We start from the raw sequence: 22,616 nt of genomic DNA, 5'->3' as shown, positions 1-22,616 counted from the left end.
CTGACGTGCCAGAGCCAGTCGCCTCCAAGCCCCAAACATCTCATCAGATTGTCCCACATGCTGTACAACCACAGCCATGTCCTGTGCACTTCACGACATGGGGAGGGCTAGCAAATCCTGCCGCGACACACCCACCAACACACAGGTATATTCAACCTTTCTTCTAATCTCTGGAGAAATACTGAAAAGCTTTTAGTTACCATCATTCTCAGCCATATCTAGGGTTGGAAATTCGAGCTAGACTTTAATGACATACGCATATCTTCCTATTTTTAAGCTGTACCATGCTGCTCCTATGTTTTTCAAAGACAGGGACTCTGGTATACTCGCTTCCCATGCCCTAGAAACTGCAGCATAATGTATCCACACACTCGCTAACCTATGGCCACATGGTCTGTTCAAGAATGATTTCTATCACTGGACAAAAATTATCAAATTGGCAGGAAAAAAAAGGCAGAACTCAAAGTCCATTTCAAAGGGATCCTGAAAAGCGCTGAAAACTAAGAATAAAGCTAGAAAATGCAAATCCTGCCTTTTTACGATATTTTTAATTTACATCTAACAAAAACGTCTATCAGAATAATTTTTTCCAGAATAAAATATTAAGTTGCTTCCCTAATAGAAGCCCTACAGGACAAAGTCCAAACTTCCTGGAATATATATGGCCTGAACCCTGATTCCACCTTCTCCAGCTATTTCTTTCACAGTCTCCCTTCCCTATCTTTATACTCCAGAACGTTCCACTACCTGGTAACACCTACGTGGAGTCAAACCCTCGTGCCTCTCTCACACCACCCTGCCTACTTGGAATGCTTCCTCCTATGCCACACTTCTCTCTCTCTCTTTCCTTCTTTCTCTCTCTCTCTCCCTCTCTCTCTCTCTCTCTCTCTCTCTCTCTCCGCCCCCCCCCGAATAGCTCAAATTTCATCTAAAAATCATAACACATAAAATAGCGACCACATAATAAGTGCGTTATTTAGGAACACCTGAATCTGTGCACTATTTATCGAGCACCAGTAAGTGCCAGGAACAGTGTTTAGCACTAGGAATAAAAGTCTTTGCCCTCCAGGAACTTATAGATAAGAACGAATGGGTAGGTGACTTTGGCACAGTACTCTAGGTACCAGAACTAGGCAAGCAGAGCGCTATGGAGAGGAGGCAGGAGGGGATCACCCAGCGAGGGAAGTGGAGCAAGGATGACAGACAGGGACGCTAGGACCCAGGGAACCGGGCGCTGGGAGCCAGGGGGCTGGGCACTAGGAACCAGGGAACTAAGCACAAACTGATTTTTTTTTTTTTTAATGTGAAGTAAGGACTTTGGACTTCATTGTAACACCAATGGTTAAACCCCCAGTGACATTGTTCATTTTTTGTGGTTCCCATTTTCACAACAAACACAGAAAAATTCCAGATAAAATATAAAAACAAATCACCAAAATGATATTCCTATGCCCCAAAACATGTTAAACATTTCTATGGATTAGAAATCTAACAGGAACACAAAGTGTGAGCCACGCAGAAGCCAGGACATCTGCTGGGCTCTTGGGGCCCACAGCAGGAAGAGGCAGCAGGAAGCTGATCCGATAGGGCAACTGCAAACACAAGGGTTCCCTGTGAAGGAGGGTGAGCAGCCAGGCTCTTTGGTTAAAACCAGGGCTAGGCGTGGCACTCCTCCTTCATTATGAAACTAGACTGAAAAAGACTTTTGCTAACTGTACTCGGGCCACAGCTTAGAAAGCTGTTGATCTAATGCCAGCTGACTAGTGACGGAATCTGTGACATCCCCAAGGTCACCGTGGAGCTGGGGCTCGGACCCACTAACACAAGGCCTGATTCTGATCTGGAAACTCCAAAGCCAGACAAGGACAACTGCAAATCAGCTAGACCAGCAGGGAAAATCACAAAGAGAGAGAGAGAGATACAAAGAGAGAGGGAGAAGGAGAGAGGGGTGTTGGGGGGACCAGGGAGAGAAGGGGGAGGGGCGGGAAAGATTAAAAATTCCCATCAGAAGGTGCATGTGAAAGTACAGAACATGATGAAAACAAGATCAACAACCATAACATAAATTCACTGAAGAAAAAATAAAAAAAATAAAAAATAATCAAGTGATCTGAAAAATAACTTTAAACATGTAAAAGATCCACGATGAGATAAAGGAATAATAAAACAGAAAATTTTTTAAATAAAAACAAACAAATTAGAAAAAAAACTTGTGGATATAAAAAAGAACCAATTAAAAATCTTGCAAATGAAACAGAGCCAATGTAATTTACAAATAAAAAGTTGTAGGGGTTCAGATACTTCTTAGTAGTTGCCTAACAAGTTACTGTCCCTCTGCCTTCGTCCCCACAGGGCGTCTAGTTCTTAGGGGCAGCTGTATACAAGCCACTGTTAGAGATTCAAAAAGCAAAGACACATGGGACCTGCCCTCAAAGAACTCGCCATCTATAACAGGGATGCGAAAAGAACACAAAGATTACAAAGTAGAACAAAATTTGGTTCAATTTCAAAAAATGTAAGTATTCTTAAGTTAAAAGGCTTGGCATTTCTCTCTCTTCAACAACTAGTATTATCACCTTTATTAGAGGTGGTGCTTTACATTAGATAAACATTCTCACAGAACTGCATAAGAACGGAGCGGAAGTAACAAAAGCTCTTTCTTTCTTGATTTATAATTGAACTCCAGCAGCTTTTCTCGCCCATTCAAAGCACACCACTAAGAAGCCTAGAAAACCAAAGACCACTTGCAATATTACTCTTAGAAAGCACTCAAAGATTTCACAACAGCTTCATTTTCATTTATCAAATGCCTAATTATTGAAATTGTTTATAATAAAAGCTACTCTGTTCATATTAAGATAAATAGAATCAATATGAATAATATGTGAAAAATTTTAAACTCGCTGATATTATATTCCAATAAGGAAATGCTCATCCATACCAAAGTTTTCATAATCAACAACACTATACTTAAAAAGTACATTAAGACACCTGTGTGGAACAAGGCAGTAGGAGTAGCGAGCACCGGAGGCGGAACCGGGAGCCGGGTTGGGGGAGGAGAGCGCCGGACCAAGAGGAGGGGAGGGGGCGATGCTGGAAGCCATGGCGGAGCCCAGTCCCGAAGATCCACCTCCGACCCTTAAACCAGAGACTCAGCCACCAGAGAAACATCGAAGAACAATTGAAGATTTCAATTAAATAACAAATTCTGCAGTTTTGTCTTGGCCTATGCTGGTTACATCCCTCCTAGCAAAGAGGAAAGTGACTGGGCAGCCTCCGGCTCCAGCTCTCCATTGCGAGGTGAGAGTGTGGCAGACAGTGATGGCTGGGACTCTGCCCCCTCAGATCTCCGAACGATCCAGACCTTTGTTAAGAAAGCAAAGTCATCCAAGAGACGGGCGGCTCAAGCAGGTCCCACTCAGCCAGGACCTCCAAGGTCCACTTTCTCTCGTCTGCAGGCCCCTGACAGTGCTACACTGCTTGAGAAGATGAAGCTCAAGGACTCTCTATTTGATCTAGATGGGCCCAAAATGGCATCTCCACTGTCCCCCACATCCCTGAGACATGCGTCCCGGCCCCCTGCTGCTCTCACCCCAGTGCCCCTTTCCCAGGGGGATCTCTCCCAGCCTCCTCGAAAGAAGGACCCAAAGAACCGAAAGTTGGGGCCAGGACGGGGGGCTGGCTTTGGGGTGCTTCAGAGGCCTCGGCCAGCCGCTGGGGATGGGGAAAAGAGGTCTCGAATCAAGAAGAGCAAGAAGCGGAAGTTGAAAAAAGCAGGGGGGGGTATAGACTCCCACCTCCTGGGCCTCCCCGAGCACCCCCCAGTGATACAGCCTCTGAAGAGGAGGAGGAGGAGGAAGAGATTGCAGCAATGGCAGGGGGTGAAGCCCCAGCCCCTGTGCTCCCAACACCCCCTGAGGCTCCTAGGCCCCCTGCCACAGTGCACCCTGCAGGAGCCCCTCCCACTGACAGTGAAAGCAAGGAGGTGGGCAGCACTGAAACAAGCCAAGATGGAGATGCCAGCTCCAGTGAAGGTGATGCCTCCTGGAGCCTGATCACATGTCACTGCCGAAAGCCCTTTGCAGGGCGGCCCATGATTGAGTGCAGCCTGTGTGGAACGTGGCTCCACCTTTCCTGTGCTAAGATTAAGAAGACCAATGTCCCTGACTTCTTTTACTGCCAGAAGTGCAAGGAACTGTGGCCAGAGGCCCGGCGGTTAGGGGGTCCGCCTCCCAAATCTGGAGAGCCCTGACATTTCTAGGCTGGAACTTCCAAATGACAACAGGACTTGGGAACTGAGCCTCAGGGTCCTCAGCCTATCCCCCGAAGCTTGGATACTGTCCCACTTCAAGGCAGGACTTCCCAAGGGAGACTGGCTTGGAAATGAGTTGCTTCCCTATCCTTTCCCACCTTGTGGACTTTAACTCGGACGGACCCATTACATTTAGGGGTGGGAGGCTGCCTGGGTTCCTAGACACTTAATCTCTGTCCCTTGGACATGCCACCCCTCACTTTCTGGGCCAGGATTGGAATTAGGATGGAATGGGACAGTTGTCTATAAAACTCTAGTGTAAATATAGCACTCCCCTCCCTCATCTTCTGTCTCACTCCCCATTCTACAGCGGTTGTATTTTTAATTTTGGAATTCCGCTTTTGGGCATGGCAACTCAGTGGTGGAGTACCAACCAGAGCCTGGCCAAGGGAGGGAGGAAAACAAAGGTTCTTTCACTTCTTTTGTTTTTAATAATACTGGCCAGCTATTTGTACAGGTTAAAAAAAAAAAAAAAGTACATTAAAGCTGTCATAGGATTCTGTCCGCAAGCAGAAGTACATAGAAATGACAGAAAAGATTATACCTATATACAACTGAGAAGATAAAATCCATATCAAATTGGTAAGTCTATAGGACAGATTTGGTTTTTTTGTCCCATCAAAGGCATTAATAAAGAGAATTTTTTTTTTGCTTAAATATTATATGTTACACAATGATCAAATTTCACACAATAAAACTTCTGCTAATTATGGTCAACTGCAATTTTCCCCCTTCATATTTTTAATGAGTCATGCTCCAATAGCTAGTCAATAGAAAATTTTAGATAACAGAACTATAAATCAGCCAAGAAGCTAATGAAGCAGATTCTCTCTCTCTCTCTCTCTCTCTCTCTCTCTCTCTCTCTCTCTCTCTCTCACACACACACACACACACACACACGCCCCCACATCTAACTTCATGGAATAAACCAAACATCAAAAAGTATCTCCTTGTTTAATGAGACAAGTGCACATTACTGGGCTGAACCAACCAGATTATCCAGTCTCTGATGAAGTGACTAATTCCAATTTGTCCAGTAACAAATTTTTTTCTTTTTTTAAGTACAACACTGCAAATGCTCCTGAGACCACTGAAATGAAACAAAGGTACACTTACTCATGACTGGAAATGTCTCTGTATGTTGTCCCAATCAGATAGTAAACCAAAATCTGCTGTCCAAGGTTTCTCAGAGGAATACATGTCCTAGTCAGAAAACAAAGAGAAAGAAATCATATTTTTCTAAAGGCATTTAAAGTTAAGTTTTCTAAAAGGAAATGAAAATAATTCAGTTTAAAATTTTTCTATTTCCAAAAGAATGGTGTCATCTAAATATTAAAAAATTACCAATCAACCTTTAGAACATCATGATTCCATTCGTATTTTCCTTTCTCTGTAAGAAGTTATCTCAAAAGTAAAGATGTATAAACTTATTAAGGTGTCCTTTGTCTTCAGTTACTAAAAATTTATTCTATCCTTCATACCCAAATAAATAAATTATAGAAAGAAAACACACCACCTAGGATCAATATTGCACATCACACCTGCTAAGTTTATTTTGATTGCAGATAAATGATTTATGTAAGCCATCCAATAAAGATCACCAAAGTTATTGCTATAGACTGTCTCTAATGGGCGTTCTCCTCACGATAAAAGTAATATGGTTCCATTTTTTCAAAACAATGGAAACCAGCAGCAAAGTAGAAGAAAAATTCTCTCACAACACAATGCCACTACATGTTTCCTTTCAAGGAATTTTTTGTAAGTATTTTATAAACATACTTTATAAATATTACATACAAAATTTTACATTTGGTTCTTTTCACTTGAGTATAACAAAGTATTACCCTGTATGAGTATACATACAACCCTAACCCTTTGCTAAGATTTACATTATAAATCTTCTCTTGATTAATACATTTTTAAATGAGGCATAACTATTAATGCTGCACTTAAATATATCCATAGATGCATAAATACCTCCCCAAATCTAATATATGAAACCCCACAGGTAAAATCAGATTCCCTACAAAATTTACACTTGTGCTACCTCACGTGTATCTTCCTTCACAAACTGACAAGCTACTTCTTGCAATCACAAGAAATGATGGTTAATTTTCTAAATCAATTAAGAAAACACCATAATACTAAGGACCTCAGCTTCTGAAACAGATTAAAGTTACAGTATCATTTTTTAAAGAAACAATGTTTGCCCCATCTATATACTTTACTCATATCCTGGAATAGACATGAGAAGTATAAATTTACAAAGTGAAATTTCTGTATGCACAGCATGGCTCAGCACTGTAATTAACAGTGGCGTATGATCACAGTGCTGCTATGTAATCACCTGACCCCCATCCCACATGCTCTTTTATTTATCTATGCAGTAGATGCTATTAACTGATGTTCATCTCCAGATAAGCTAATTACCCCAAAGGAAATAAGTTAAATGGAAAAATCAAAAACGACGTGTAATCTACATGTTAGCTTTAAAATACATGATCAGTTTCCTACTGCAAGCACACTTTCTGGATGGTGAGTCTATGAGGTTTCTTGGCCCGCCCAGGGAACTCCAAGGTTAAACATGCTGACTTCTCAGCATGCTGAGATGACATGGGAAGACAATCCCGTTACAAAGACACAAAGTAGATTAAATGTTCACAGACGACCCATGAGTTAGCTCACTTACACTTGTACAGTCTAGTCTCTTTGCCCAGGGACTTTTCTCAAAAACACCAGGATAGTAAAACACTGGATTTATAACCTCACTATCTGAGGTGATAAATATACTTTATAAATATGCAGCAATGCACAAGTTGGAAATAATGTAAAATGTCATGGAGTGATTCTTAGAAACATTTTAAAATTTCTTATAACTGAAGTCCCTTGTTCAGGATTCTTTATGATAATCACAGCTTTGAAATGTAGAGCCGCCCATCTCTCGTCACAGGCAGTCTACCAATTCTTTTAAGCAACTAGGCAGTTCAGTGGTTCATAAGATAAAATTTTCACTCTCCCTTTCTCCACTCCTATCCCTTCCCACTGGACAAAAGAGGAAGAAGAAAGATCCGTCTTACTGTCTTTCTCACCATCCAAGAGGGATAATTTGTCTTAAATGCATAATTTCACATAAAAGACATATTGGAGTATTTCTACAAAATCTGGCCTTTAAACTCATTTTCCAGGAACTCGAGCCACTGCTGTTTATTCTCATTCTCATACTGTTATTCTCTGATAAACTGTAATACGGGTTCTTTCAAGTGACTCCTCCGACTTTGTAGCCAAACTTGGTATGTAGCAGTGGAAAGGCTACAGCAGCCTAAAGCGAACCCACCTGACAGGGGACTCGGGATCTAGTGAAAAGGAAAACAAGCTCTACCATCTCCTTTTCTTTACTGCAGCCACCAAACATGGCCTAAAAATAAGTTCTGCCACTTTTAGATAGTCAAAACCGATGAAAATACTAAAAGAATGTCTGGTTTTTATAACACCAAATAATCTATTCTAGAACTAACTCAGAACACCCAATTTCAATTACTTTAAAACTTAAATAGAATTATAAACCACAACATATAGTATCAACATATATCCATGGCCACATAATTCTACATTCCTAATAATATTCTTTCAGGAGACTAAACTAACTTTAACTTATTTCATTATACAGTAACTTCTCCAATGGAAAAATATACACAAAGAAATATACACCCCAGTCTCCACTAACAACTGATACGATCTCCATTTTTTTACTCTTATCACAAATTATAATTCTAAAAAATCAAATGTAATCTTGATGACACGATGCTAAGTTAAACAAGGCAGTTATAATAGGACAAATGCTCTCTGATTCCACTTACATGCAGTACCTGGAGAAGTCAAATCATAAGGACAGACAGCAGGAGGGTGGTTGCCAGGGGCTGGGAGTGGGAATGGGGAGCTCGTGATTAATGGGTGCAGAGTTTCAGTCTGGGAAGATGAAAAAAGTTCTGGAGGTGGATGGGGATATCAGTGGGAACGTACTTAATGCACTGACCTGTACACTTAAAAATGGTTAAGATAGTAAATCTTATGTATATTTTACCACAATAAAAAAAAATACAAATTTTAAAAACAGAATCAAATTTACCTATGGTTCCAAAAGAGTAAGTGAATCCTAAAGTAACAGAAATTTATTACAAAACATCAAGACATTTTTATTAATATTTCAGTCTTTTAGCATCCTTTAGCATTCTTTGTAGAATAAGAAGGAAGACAAAGTAATTATTTGAGTAATGGTTTCTCATAATTTTTAACTTCTTGGTCAATTTCCACTAAAAGAACTTCCAGCACTCTGCTGTGAACTTTCCAATTTTTATCATTCACGGTAAGTATTTCTCCAACTAAAACTAAAGCTACCAGGGATTTTTGTGTCTGAGGTTCAATTGGGTTGTGAACCCTCTTGCTACATGACACCTAAAAATGCTTGATAAAATACAAGAATTATCCTTTTAAATACCGAGCAAGTCTCACAGAAAACTAAGAGAAATCCTCAGAGATCAAAACAATGAACAGGAGCAGAGAGAAGGGTGAGTTAGTTGGCAATGATGCCAGCCAATTGACAGCAATTGCGCAGAGACATTTGACAATCTCCCATAACTAAATTACCAAGTCCTGGTAAACACTGTAGCCATTAGCCACATGTAGCTATTTAAATTTAAATTAATTAAAATCATGTAAGATTTAAAATTAAGTTCCTCTGTCGCATTAGCCACATTTCCAATGTGGCTACTGGCTGTTGGACATTGCCATTATTACAGAAAATGCTATTAGAGAACGAGCAAGGGCTTCCCATGTTAACAGTCACGCATCGGACAAAGCCAGAGCCTCACGCTATTATATAAGATGGGAAGTCAGACTACAGATAAGGCACATAAAGCCTGGCACCTGAAGGATTAGATCTTCAATAAAAATAAACTGTGAAAAAAAATATATCCCAAAGGGAGACTAAGGAAAATTCCCCCGAGTCTAGGTTTATTTGTGTTTTGGGAGGGGAAAGGGAGTGTTCCCTGGTAATCTGTAACCAAACCATCCTTCACACAGGCTTCAAGTTCAAATCAAAACTACTTGTATGTTGTGAAAAATTTCAAAACTACATATAAAGTGGCCCTGGGTTGACAGTGTCTTCAACTGCAAATCCTGTCTGGGAGAAAGCTGTCTTAACTTAGGTCTCATAAGAATTTCCAGATTAAGTTACAACAAAAATGAGCTCAAAATTTAAAACTATGCATAATAAGTAAGATCCAACAGAAATACGTAGATAAATCACATTTTTTTAAAAAAGGGATAAACACTATAATGTTTCAAAATACAATATGAAATGGAAAATATGGACAAAGGCAACAAAGATTTGAAAAAGAATCAAGTGAAAACTAAGATAACTAAAATTAAACTCCAATGGACAATTTGAGCAAACTAGATAATGTTAAAGAGAAAATTAAAGAACCAGAAGATATCCCTGAAATTATCCAGAATGCAACAAAGGAAGACAGATAGAAATATAAGAAAGATTAAGAGACATTAAAAGTAGATTAAAACACCTAATATGTATATCTAATTAGAGTTTTATAAGGAGAACATAATGAGGCAGAGACAATATACAAAAAAGAATATTTTTGTATATTGAGAATTTTTGTATACTGAGAATTTTCCAAAATCGAGGAAAAATATCAATGTACAGATTCAAGTTCAGCAAATTCCAAGAAGTATAAATGAAAAGAAATTCACACCTACAGACATCAAACTGAAACCAGGAAATGATGAAGAGTTCTTAAAAGCAACCGAAACAAAAGGCAGACTGCTACAAAGAAACAATTAGACTCGACAGCTGATTTAGCAACTGCAACAATAGAAGGCAGAAGATACTAGAAGAGGATCTTCAAAGTTCTACATTAACCATTAAGCTATAATTAAGTACTCAATTTAGCTAAACTATTTTTTCCAGAAAAAGGCAAAATAAAGAAAATTTCAGAAATAAACTGAGGGATTTTCACTACTGTAAACAGATTTTCACTAAGGATGCTTCTAAAACTACAGGGCACAAAAATGGAAAGTGATGCGAAAAAGGGCGGTCTGAAATACAAAAGAGAATGGTGAGAAAAGAAAATTGTAAATATGAATAAATTCAAACAAATATTAGAAGTATAATTTCTAAATCCAGAGTTACCAAAAATACTAAAACACTGAACAAAACCAGTGTGCCATGTAGAGGGAGGTAATAGGAATGAATATGTCCCAAATTTCTCACGCTGTTTCTCAGGAGGAAGACAAGCAAACACTCCCTCTTGTTCACGTGTCTTCCTTCACTCACTGGCCTTGGTGCTTCCCTGGGGGAGGAGTATACTCCCCACCTCAAGGGAGAGGGGCCTGGCCATATGTGCTGGCTTCAGTGCGGGCAAAGCGACACTGCACCGTTCTACCTGAAGGCTTTCATTAGAGCGCTGCGTCTGTCTGTCCGTGGCGTCTTGTGCTCCTGCACTGCACCCCAGGAAGCCGCTGGTCCTGGTGCATAACTGAACCCAACGCACAACTCGCAGCCAGCCCCAGCAGAGACCGCCAAACTTGTGAGCTAGAATTCAATGTTCGTCATGGTACACCACTGAAATTCAGCAGTGGTGTGTTACATAGCATTACTACAGCAAAAGATGATTAATGCAGAGGGTAAAATATTCACTTTAAATGCAAATTAAATTCTTAAGTTTTAAAGTTATTCGTTAAATTTGTACACACACACATACACACACACACATGATGATATCATTTATATAAAGTACCAAAATATGTCAAATTAACAATATGTTGTTTAGGGACATACACACATGTAATGTAACCATAAAGAAAAGCAAGAGAATACTAGACCCCAGAGCTCAGGCTGACGGTTTCCTCGGGACAGCTGTAAGATGGAGAACAGTAGGATGGAGATGTGATCCAAGTCCGGTCACCTAAGCTGAGGGAGGGGTTAGTACAGGTATCATTACATCAGACCCTACGTAACACATAGTACATATAGGCTTTTGTAGAAATGTAACATTTTATATTTTAATACAAAAAAGCAAAAATTTTCCAACAAAAGCCAGAAATGAAATGATTATAAATAAAAGTAACATATGTAACCACATGTATAAAGGAGTTAAATGCATTTTTAATCTTTAAGCCATAATTAAGAGGAAGAAAGAGTTGTAGTGACTCATTTATTCTTTAAAAGTAAAAGACAAATACAAGTGATAGTCAATTCCACTACAAATTGCAACAGAGCTTTTCTGTGAAAAGACTGATGATTATACATTATCCACATGTGGAAGCAGCTGGCCGACCCACAGAGTTGTATGATTTGTGCTGTCTTATCTCAGCTGTCTGATCATTGAAATTTCTGATCTCACCTTCACGGCTCTGTAATCCAAGTTCTTTTTTTAGTAGAAATTCCTAGATCCTGTTTTGCTAAATTGCTATTTGTTGAACTGTCAGCCTAAGAAAAAGCTTAAGAAAATTTCCTTCACTGAAGCATTATTTGTAATAACAAAAAAGTTATAAACAACTTAAATATCCAATAGTCAGGGACTGACTAAATGAATTGTTAATTTATATGTAACAGACTATCATGCATCATTTTAAAATGTCTCAAAGAAATGTAACAATGAATGAATACTCTGCAATGTGCTTTATGTAATCAGAAATGATGCCTCAACCAATTTAAATGTATTTCCCAAAAGGCTTAAAAACTAATACTTAAATGATCAGTGATCAGTTTTTAAGCTTAAAAGACTGATAATATAAAAATATATATTTACTGAGCAGCTACTATGAACCAGGCAGTGTTCTAGACTCTGCAGACACAGCCATGAACAAAACAAAGACCCTATCCCCATGGAACTTAAATCATGGTAATTCTAGTACCTTCGTTTCTTAATTCAGATTCACAGTTCATTAGTTCAAATATATATGTAAGGGCAGATTCCCAGGTAATGTAATGTAGTCTCATTCCAGATAAAGAAATAACTTTAGTTTATATTAAAGTCATTATTCATTGCCGCAGAAGGTCTCACCACTGTACTTTCTCAATTATTGGCCTTTTTATAAAAAATGCTCTTTCTGCAATTGATACCCCCTGAAACACAATGCTAAATTCCCACAGCTTTAAGTATTTTCCTCACCCAAGAGAAGTGAAGCAAACCTACAGTTGCTAGAGCGAAAGGAGGTTTGTTTATCCTAGTCACTAAATCAACAAAGTACTTCCTGCTAATAAGATCAGATAGTGAAATGGGCAAAATAAGGAGTCTTTCGGTTTCCTCAGTTTGTTGACACATGAATGTTAATGAAGCATCAGATAAGAATGAGGTCTAATTTCCCCTTCTACAGGTAGAATTTAAATTAGGTTTTCAGGACTTACCAAATTCTGGTAGCTTTACACTGGTCAACATGTCAACTTCTAGGTATTTAGGAAACAAATGTCCTTTCCAAAGCTTCCTTATCCATCTCAGAGAGGCAAGGCCCTTCGAAAGGGGCTTATGATTGGTTTACGTGCTATATTTGCCCAATGCACTTGATACATCCTGTCGGAACTGACTGAACATAATGCCTGACCTCCACAAATGAAAGCTATAATGAAGGCTACAGTCTCTGGTTCTCAGGAGACTGGCATCCTTTTAAAAGGTAGTTCAGAATTCCAGGCTGCCAACTATACTAATAAGCACTAGAGCAGACACCAGGAGGAATATAAAGGAAAGTAGACCTGATTCCAGGCCCTCTCATCAAGGAATTTAAACCTAATTCTAAACACAAGAATGCATCCATCCGTCCATTCGGTAAGTACTAATTCAGCCAGACAATGATGCAAAAACTTCTAAGGGGCTTGAGACACCTGGTCCCAGCCATCCTACACTAACAGAAATATTCGGGACAGAAATACTAAAAGAAACTGGAGTGTGATGGGAGTCAAGGGCCACAGCTCATGCAAAGGCCCTGTACTGAATGAAAATGAGGAAATTTATGGGCAAAAATATATATATATATTACAGTTAAGGAGAGGAGAATTCACACAGGATATCAATACAATTGGAATTCAGCAAGCTGACGGCAGACTCTGGGCCTTGCCAGAAAACCTCAACATGTAGGGGTCCCAGATACAGATGATAAGGTGCCGTCACTAACCCGCTCCCTGGACTTTTCTGAGCCTCGGTCTCTTTATCTGTAAAACAAGAGTTAAAATTTCCACCCTGCCTACCCCTCAAGATTGACATGGGAAAAATGCTTTGGTATGCTAAATATCTTACATATTTGATACATGTGTTAGTACCGATCCATTTTTTCTCTTATTATATAAAAGAGTTGAAACATAATTTTTAAGTTCTCTTTCTAGCATTGTAAGATTTATAACCTAAAAACTAATTTTAACTCAATGGGTAACTAAGAGTCCTTAGCATCATAAGCAGGATAAGTCAACTAAATTATTGCAGTAAACCAGGCGTGAACTGAAACAAACTAGTCTAAAATATTGGTTTGGATTCAAATGACACTTGGGAAAAAAATCAAAATGACAATTAACAGTGAAATAATAAAAAGTAACTCTTGAAGGGAGAACCTAGATGACATTCTTTTGGCAACCTTCAGTGACAGCAAATCATTAACTTTGGAGGCAAACCTTTTATACTAGAAAAATACTCGTATTTCCAAAAAAAAGCCTGATGAATGAGTTTACAATTCGAACTGATAGTAAAATGTTGGATCAAAACCAAAATGTGATATAAACTGATAAGGGATGGGGCTCAATATCCCCTGAAAGCCATTTCTAAAAACAATTTTCTCTCCAGCAATTAATGTAGATAGTCTGCTAATAGTAACGATTGTCAGCCCTATTTTGAATATCAATTCTAAGATGCTGCTGTACAAATTAGTCTATAACTTCACAATCACACTCTTCTTCTACCCAGTCTGTGTTCCAATAAGTAAGCATCTAGCTGGGAGAGTAATACAAATGCATGAAGTTACATAAAAGACACGATGAGGGACCTGCATTCCCAACAAATCTAGACGAGGTATTACAGATCAACCCTCTTGCTTGAAAACAATAAAATAAAATAAAAATTAAAACTGTACAAAAAATATATATTAAGTATATTTTTAAATCATTAAAAATATCAGAGGGTATAAATTGGTACAACCATTTCTGAAAACTTTGATAGTTACTACTAAAGCTAGAAAGATAGACATATAGATAGATATGTACATCTGACAAGTAAGTTTGCAAACTCATCCTAGAAAAAGTGCTCCATATCCATCTCACTGCTGAATATCACTACGGTCACCTTCAAAGTCCTCCCCTTGGGAAGCTATGCACTGACGCCAGCGCCTAGTCCACCCTTCAAAGCAATTTTGGAACTCTTTTTCTGGAATGGTCATCAGAGCTGTTGTCACATTACCCTTGATGTCCTGAATGTCATCAAAATGTCTTCCTTTCACTATTTCCTTTATCTTCCAGTAAAGGAAAAAGTCATTGGGGGCCAGATCAGGTGAGTAGGGAGCGTGTTCCAATACAGTTATGTGTTTACTGGCTAAAAACTCCCTCACAGACAGTGCCGTGTGAGCTGGTGCATTGTCGTGATGCAAGAGCCATGAATTGTTGGCGAAAAGTTTAGGTGGTCTAACTTTTTCATGCAGCCTTTTCAGCACTTTCAAGTAGTAAACTTGGTTAACTGTTTGTCCTGTTGGTACAAATTCATAATGAATAATCCCTCTGAGATCAAAATAAGGTTAGCAACATTGTTGCAACAAGTTCACGAACTTAATTGTCAGACTTCGTATAGCTACAGAGATAGACAGAGCTATACAGATATACAGACATAGATATATAGATACAGCTATTCAAATTCCACCTATCACTCAATAATTTCATTCCTAGGGATATATCCAGAAGCAGGGAATGCATATATTCAGCAAAATACACGGATGAGAATGTTCATAGCAGCTTTATTACAATAGCCCCAAACTGGAAATTATCCAAACGTCTATTAAGAGCAGAATGGATAAATACATCATGATATAGTCGTATATTAGCTACCGCTATGCAGTTTGAGTTTTCCAATACCCACCACTGCATGATTTCCAGTCTCACATGCTCTTCCGGAATCTTGCCTCTCCCCAACAGGAGGCAGAGTCTGTTTCCCATCTCTTTAAACCTAGGTAGGCTCATAACTGCCTCAAAGAATAGACTGCAGTAGAAGTAATATTGCATAAGCTTCAAGTTAAGTCGTAAGAAGCAATATAGCGTCTGTCTGGCTCACACGCTCTCCACCCCCCTCCTCACCCCCTGTGGGTGGGACACTTGCCCTTGGAACCCAGCCACCATGTAGTGAACACGCTCAGGCCACATTTAGGTGTTCTGTCATCAGCCAGCAGACACGCGAGCAAAGCTTCAAACAATACTAGGCCCAGCCTTCAAGCAGCCCTACTTGAAACCAAATGAAGAGGAGACCAGCATTGCCCAAAATGCTGATTTGAGGAAAATAAATGTTGTTATCATTGAAGTCACTGAGATTTGAGGCAATTTCTTAGGGGCCACAGTAATAGAACAAGTATGGGACAATGAAAAAGAAACACTACTGCTACATGTAACAATGCAGTTGAATCTCACTGATACAGTACAATGTTGAATGAAAGAAGCCAGACACAAGCCAGTACACATTCTATACCATTTTGATGAAAAACTAGGAAATGCAAAGCTAATGTATGGTGATAGAAAACTAATTGTTACCTGAGGCCGGGGAGCAAGGTAGTCTTGATTGGGAAGGAGTGCGACAGAGCCTTCTGGGGTGACAAAAATGTCTTATATATTGAACTAGGTAGGATTATACACTTAATTACATTTGTAAAAATTCTTCAAGGTATACATTTAAGATTAGTGCCATATATATCCCCTTAATTTAAAAAGGGGTGGGGGTACCAAAGGGCTAACAGGATAATGAGGAATTATCAGCCATAGTCCAAGAGGTACCCGGAATCCAGAATGGGGAGTGCGGCACCCTGGGGCTTCTTTACTCCTGGAAATGTTTGCCTAATCAAAATAGTCAAAAGAGGTGCCTGACAACGATGGCAGAGGGGTAGAGATTGGTGGTGGTGGAGGGGGGTTATCACTTTGTGAGGGGTATAAATGTCTATTACATTGTTTTGTACACCTGAAACTAATTTAAAAAAATTAATCCAAAAACAAAAAAAGTTGCCTGAGAGGCTAACCTGCAATTAGGCAGCCTTGCAGGCTGAGAAGACAAAACATCAGAGTTCAAGATCACCAAGGGAGCCATTCTCTGCTTTGGAATAAGACCTCAAACAGCTGAATCCCAAAAGAAGGGATAGCCCAGAAGCAAACTAAACCAGCCCTTGCATACTCTCTAAAAAAATCTCAATTTGATAAAGGCGATCCTAAATTCCCGGCAAAAGCAAAGGAAAAATCCTTACCTAAATCTGTAATTACTTCTAGAAATACTTTTTCAAACACAATGAACAGTACACAATCACAGATAAGAGATAAGCAGGTACACAAGGAGATGAGACTCCTTGAGAAATAACAGACTACAGAAAAAACCTGTAGGACTCTGGATAGTTTATATGCTTATTCTGTCTAAAGAGGTATGTGCGAAGATTGAACATTTTGACAGGGTATTAGAAACTATAAAAGTGGCATAGCAAATTTTAAAAAGAATCGAATTGAACCTTCAGAATGAAAAGTACAATAACCAAAATTGAGAACCCAGAGAATATATTTAAGAGCAGATTAGACAGAGATGAGAATGAGTTTAGTAAACTGGAGAATAGGCCAAAAGAAAATGTCAAGAACAAAAAAGAAACAAAATAATGGAAAACACAGAAGACAAGTGAAAAAATACATGAGGATTTGGTGAGATCCAGCATCGTGTATAATCGACATTCCACAAAGATTAAGCAAGAGAAAGGGGAAGAAGCATATTTGAAGAGATGATGGACGAAAACTATACAAAACTACTAAAATACATCAAATCACAGCATCAAAAGGGATATTCCAAGCAAGAAAAGAAAAAAAGAGAGAGGAGATCATTTGAAATTCAAAAACAGAATCTCTAAAACATCCTGACAAAGGAACAAATTATCAACAAAAAAAGTTATAAACGGCAACTGACTTCTCAATAAAAACAAAACCAAATATTACAGAATAATCTCTTCCTCAAAAACTAACATATAAATATACTCATATGTATTGTGTATGTATCTCCAAATCTAAAATTCCATATCGAGCAAAAAGTATTTTTCAAGAATGTAGGTGAAATAAAAACATTCTCAAACAAAAAGTTTGAAAATTTATCAATACTAGATCCAATTTAAAGAAAATACTAAAGGGCAGAAGGAAATACTTCAGGCGAAAGGAAAATTATTCCAAATGGCAGGTCAGTAATGCAAGAAGGAATGAAAGAAAATGCAGTAAGTCTAACTGAATAATAAAAGCATAAAACAACAGAAAAATATCTTTGGGGTTTAAAAGATATATACATGCATGTATATATCCATTTAAAAACATAACAATGAAATAGATAAAGGAAAGAAGTTGACTTTACTGTTTTTAAAGCCCTTGCATTATGGGGGGAAAAAGTGAGAGTCTCAAATATTACACTTTGATAAGTTGAGAAAACACATTACAATTTCTTAGGCAAACACTAAAAGAATAGTAAGAGAATGTATAATCCCAAGCTAACAAAAAGGAGGAAATGGAATAATTATTTTTGTAAAAAAAAAAATCAATCCAAAACAAAACTAGAAAGAGAAAAAAAGAACGTGAAACAGGTGAAACAACTGTTTTTTGTTTTTCTTTAAGGATTAATGTCAATAGAGTTATTGTGTGCCAATTCATTAATTTTTATGATAGGCATTGGCAAAATACACAGATCTAGCCCCCACACCCATACCTAACCTTCATAAATTTCAATCTCCTCATCTATTCAATTTTTTCCATGGTGACTGACTTTTCAAAATCTTATTTCACCTTATCTTTTCTTATCTTACCACAGATATGCTAATGAGCATTAAAATATCCAACATCCAAACAAAAAGAAACTGGGACAAAAAGCCCAGAGAGCCAATTGGCTTATAAATAATGGAGTATTTCCATAGTAAAATATTAATTCGCCATTACTGATCTATATAACATTACTAACTGAAATTAATAAATTAAGAAACTTAAAAAGATATCTTTTCACTTATTTCATGAAAAACATTACTGTAATATTTTTTAATTCACTTACCAATTCAGCAAAAGGAAAATTCCAGGATATAACTTTTCTTTCACTCATCAATGTCAGCAGGAATAGGAGCAATGTGCTCTTCTATCAGAGAATAATTAAATAATCTCTGTAGAGCCAAAAACACTTAAGCCAACAAGACATGAAACTCCAGTCACTCTTGATCTTCCTAGAAGCAAATGAAACCACCTACCATTTAACTTTTTTGATTTTATTTTAGGGTGGATCGGTACTACCACTTTGTGAGTAGCTATTTTAAATACGGTACTCTAAGCTATCCAAAGGGAAAACACCATCAAAATTAAAATACTATAATGATATCATATAGTATCTCTGTAAAGAAATCAGAGGACCTTTCATTTAACATTGAATGCCAGTTTCACAGATACAGAAACTAAAGTAATGGTGCCAGCGTTACAACAGTGGACACCAATGTGTGCAGAGAGTCATTTCCAGGTCTCGGGTGGTTAGTCCAACACACTGACTCCCTTTCAATAACGCCTGTGTAACAAGACTGAGCCTCTCGGTTCAGATGATTAGAGCGTGGTGCCAAGAGCCTCGTCTATACAGCTGACAGTGGTTGCTTCCGTGCTATGCAGGGCACTAATACACACACTCATTCCTACCTAACCCTCACAACAGCCTCTCCGAGGACTGTGTACATGCTCTTCTCTCATCCTCTGTGCCCCACCCACCCACCCACCTCCCCTGTCCACCTACCATCTCCTCTTCATCCTTCAGGTCTTACGAGTCACTTCCTTAGGGAAGCTTGCCCTGCCATGTCCAAATCAAGTTCCCTGCGGCCCATAGTTTCAGAGCTCCCTGTACTTTATCTCAAAAGACTCACTCACACCCCCTGTTGTTGAAAACGGGGCACCTAACATAAGGTCCTGTGGTACAGAGAAGGCACTCAAGAAATACTTGTTGAATAAACAAACATGAATTTTTGATTCCCCCAATTTTACAAAGAAAGAAGCTTTAAAAATGTAAGTTACTTGCATGAAATGACATAGCCTGGAAACGGCACCAACCCGTTGAGAATCCAAGTGTCTATGACTAATTCCCATGCTCTAATCCCCATGTACTACAATAAAGGGTGCTGTAAGTCAGAATTCTTTCAAATTAATTTATCTTTGTATTGACTTCCACTGTAAAAACTGAGACTCTGCTGGGCACCGGAGGCCCACATTGGATCTGCATGCCAGGAAGTTGTCTGGGTTCCCAATAATGCTAAGGGTGACCAGTCCATTAACAGACGGTGTCAAAGCCGTCACTTCTACTCACTGGCTTGTTTAACCAAGGGCAGCTGTCCTCACTAGAAGCTCCTTCTTTTCAAAACCCTGTGAAAACTGGACTGGGCTATCCTTACCAAAAGCAAAACAACAAAGAATGACAGTCTCACTAAAAACAGTAGGTAGGCACCAACACCAAACTCCACTCAGGGCCCATTAAATTCTTAATGTTTGGCAAAGGATGCTTGTTTGAATGCCTTTGGACAACTCAATTCTAGCAAAGGAATTTCTGTTTACTCAGGGTACCTGTACTTGCAATCAAGACTATGGTTTTCTTTAAAAATGAATTCCTACTTTTATCAGTAAATTTTTCTTTTTTAATTAGACGTATTTCAATTGCCTATGTAGATACAACATAGGGTCCACATCCATCTCGAGTAATAAACTCGACTTTACAAACTTTTATTAGAAAAGAACAGCAAACTCAGAAGTATTTTTCTTACTTTTAGGGTCTGATGGAGTGAGAAATAAAAGCAAATAAACCACTGCTCACTTGACGCTGACTAGTTTAATTCTTAACGTGACTTCACAGAAGAGAAGAGTACCCTGACTTGCTTCTAGTTCTAACAGAACTTTCCAGAGAGTCAACACATGAGGGAGTCGGCCAGGGTGACCTCAAAAGTTGTGTCCAACTTTTCTGAGTTATAAAACATTAAACATCCATCCCAAAGACTTAATTCTTTGTCGATGAATTTAGGATTGAAATCATTTTCTTCCGGAAAGCAAAATATTAAGATCGTGTCCCCATTTTTTTTTCCCACTTGTGTCACATTATTTCCAAGGCTGGGTATTGCCCCAAATGAAAACTCTTTCCGAGTCCCACAGGGGACGCATTTAACTCACGTTGAAGTCCACTGACGACAAGGCAGCGGGGGCTTAGGACGGGGGCGGAGGAGAGACGCGGGGACAGTGTCATCTTCAGTGCATAGACACGTGCACCCCTGGATTCAGAGGCTGCTCGCGTTTCCCGGCACTAAGGTCCCTGCGAGGGACCATTCCCACGCGCGAGGGACCATTCCCACGCCCGGGACACGCCGCAGCGTCACGCGTCGTTAGCTCCGACCTGTGCCGCCAACTTTGCAAAGGTGCGGACTTCCAGGCGCGCCCCGTCCCTCGTCCCCCCCGCGCCCGCGTCGCCCCGGTCGCGCCGCGCGCAGGCAGTCCGTGGAAGGCGCCGAGCGTGCCTCCGTCCTGCCCACGGGCCTCGGAGCACGCCGCGAAACTTGCAAGGGAGTCGCGTCTCCCGGGGACGCCAGGCAGCGGGCTCGCCGCCCCGGACCTGGCCCCCCGCGCCCCGGCCGCCCGCCACGCCGCCGTCGCACCCCGGAGCCCCACCATCAGGGTTCCAGAGCGGGGACAGGACGGGGACCCGTCCCCGGAGCCCACCCCGGCGAGGCTGACGGGGCGGCCGCAGCTCCGTCCACCTCCCCCAGGTCCGGGAATGGCGGCGTCCGGCTCCCTGGGGCCAAGTCGGAGTCCCTGCCCCGGAGGAAACCCGGGGCGACGCCGCCGCGGGCCGGCCACTGGCGGTGGGACAGGAGGAAACGAAGTTACCTCGGGACGGTCCTGTCTGCGGAGGCTGCGGGAGGGGGCAGAGGGGAGTCCCGGCGGCCGACCAGGTCCCGGCGCGACGCGGCTACTGCAGTGCCCTCCGCCCCATTGTTTCCCTTCCAAGAGGATCCCGGCGAAGCCGAGCCCGGGAACCAGGAAGTTCCCCGGAGCGACACCTCCTGCCGCTGCTATGGAAACGCCCCCCGCCTCCCAGGGCGGCTCGCCCGGGACCCCGCCTCTGCGCCGCCAGCCCCGCCCGCCTCACGGGCCACCGCCAACCCTCGCCGCTGCGGCCGCGGCCGCCGCCATCTTGGCGCGCCCGGGCGCCCCTTCCCGGCGGCACGTGCGCGCCGCTCCCGCGTTCCCGCCGCCCGCGGGGGCGCGCGTCCCGGGCTGCGGGGTGCGGCGCGGTGCCCCACGTCCTCGGCCAGAAAAGGCACCTCTGACCCCCCACGCCCAGGGAGGGAGGCCTGGGCGGACTGCAGAGCTGGGAGCCACTGCACGGAAACGACCGGCTTAAGCTGGTGTCCGATGGACGAGTGGAGGGAGGCTGGGACCAGGGATGAGGTCAGCGGGGGCCCGAAGCGGGGTCTCCGCGGCCAGACTGCCTCGTGTGTCATTTCTGGCGCAACTGTTACCAGCGGTCAGACCTGGGACACTCTGTGCCTCGGTTTCTTCATCTGTACAGTGGCATAATAACAGTACCTGCCTCGTAGGGCTGTTGCCTGAAGCAAGCACATGCTGGGTGGTGAGAAAGTGCAAAATAAACTCTCTTCCCCTAAAACGGCATTCCTTCTGACAAAACTCATATTTCTGTCATTTTTCAGGAACTTCATCTACTGTATATAGGCTACTGTGTAAGAGCCCATCTCAGCTTAAAACTTCGCAAATTGTTCGTCTTTTGTCCCATCTTTCTCTAGGTCAGCTTTCCATTTTTACATCATGGAAATTGTCAAGGGTTTTAATCTCCAGAGCCTTCCATTAAGAGGTGCCATAAAAAGATGAATGATGTAAACTTTCCAAAACTGTAATTAGCTGACAGTTAAATGATTTATTCAATAGAAGCTAGAAGAGTTAGGGTGTGCAAATAACCAAAAGGCTTCCTGTCCTTGATTCCAGGAACTAGAATTACTAAAGCTGGCAACTCTGCCTGGTTGTTATGATCTC

General features: G+C 40.8%; 1 protein-coding gene and 1 pseudogene across 3 annotated transcripts in view; one reads left to right on the top strand and one right to left on the bottom strand.

The window, feature by feature from the left end:
- The window catches only part of USP6NL (USP6 N-terminal like), a 157,783-nt gene extending 136,014 nt beyond the window's left edge, over positions 1 to 21,769 (bottom strand). Inside the window, exons 1-2 of one of the 2 annotated variants that reach the window (XM_081074908.1) lie at positions 21,453 to 21,769; positions 5,429 to 5,515 (exon numbers count right to left, since the gene is read on the bottom strand). In XM_081074908.1, coding sequence (XP_080931034.1) covers positions 5,429 to 5,432 — 4 coding nt within the window. In that variant the 5' untranslated portion in view covers positions 5,433 to 5,515; positions 21,453 to 21,769. Of the gene's footprint in view, positions 1 to 5,428; positions 5,516 to 19,326; positions 19,413 to 21,452 lie in introns of those variants that run through there. The other variant, XM_081074909.1, reaches the window with a different exon arrangement.
- Positions 3,072 to 4,252, top strand: LOC308508509 (PHD finger protein 23-like; annotated as a pseudogene). Its single transcript has one exon. The product of its transcript is annotated as a PHD finger protein 23-like (transcript).
- Positions 21,770 to 22,616: the final 847 nt, after the last annotated feature.

Source organism: Rhinolophus hipposideros, assembly GCF_964194185.1.
Source record: "Rhinolophus hipposideros genome assembly, chromosome: 1".
Classification (NCBI taxonomy): Eukaryota; Metazoa; Chordata; class Mammalia; order Chiroptera; family Rhinolophidae; genus Rhinolophus; species Rhinolophus hipposideros.
Note: the sequence above shows the minus strand (reverse complement) of the source record. Positions and strands in the feature narration are given on the sequence as shown.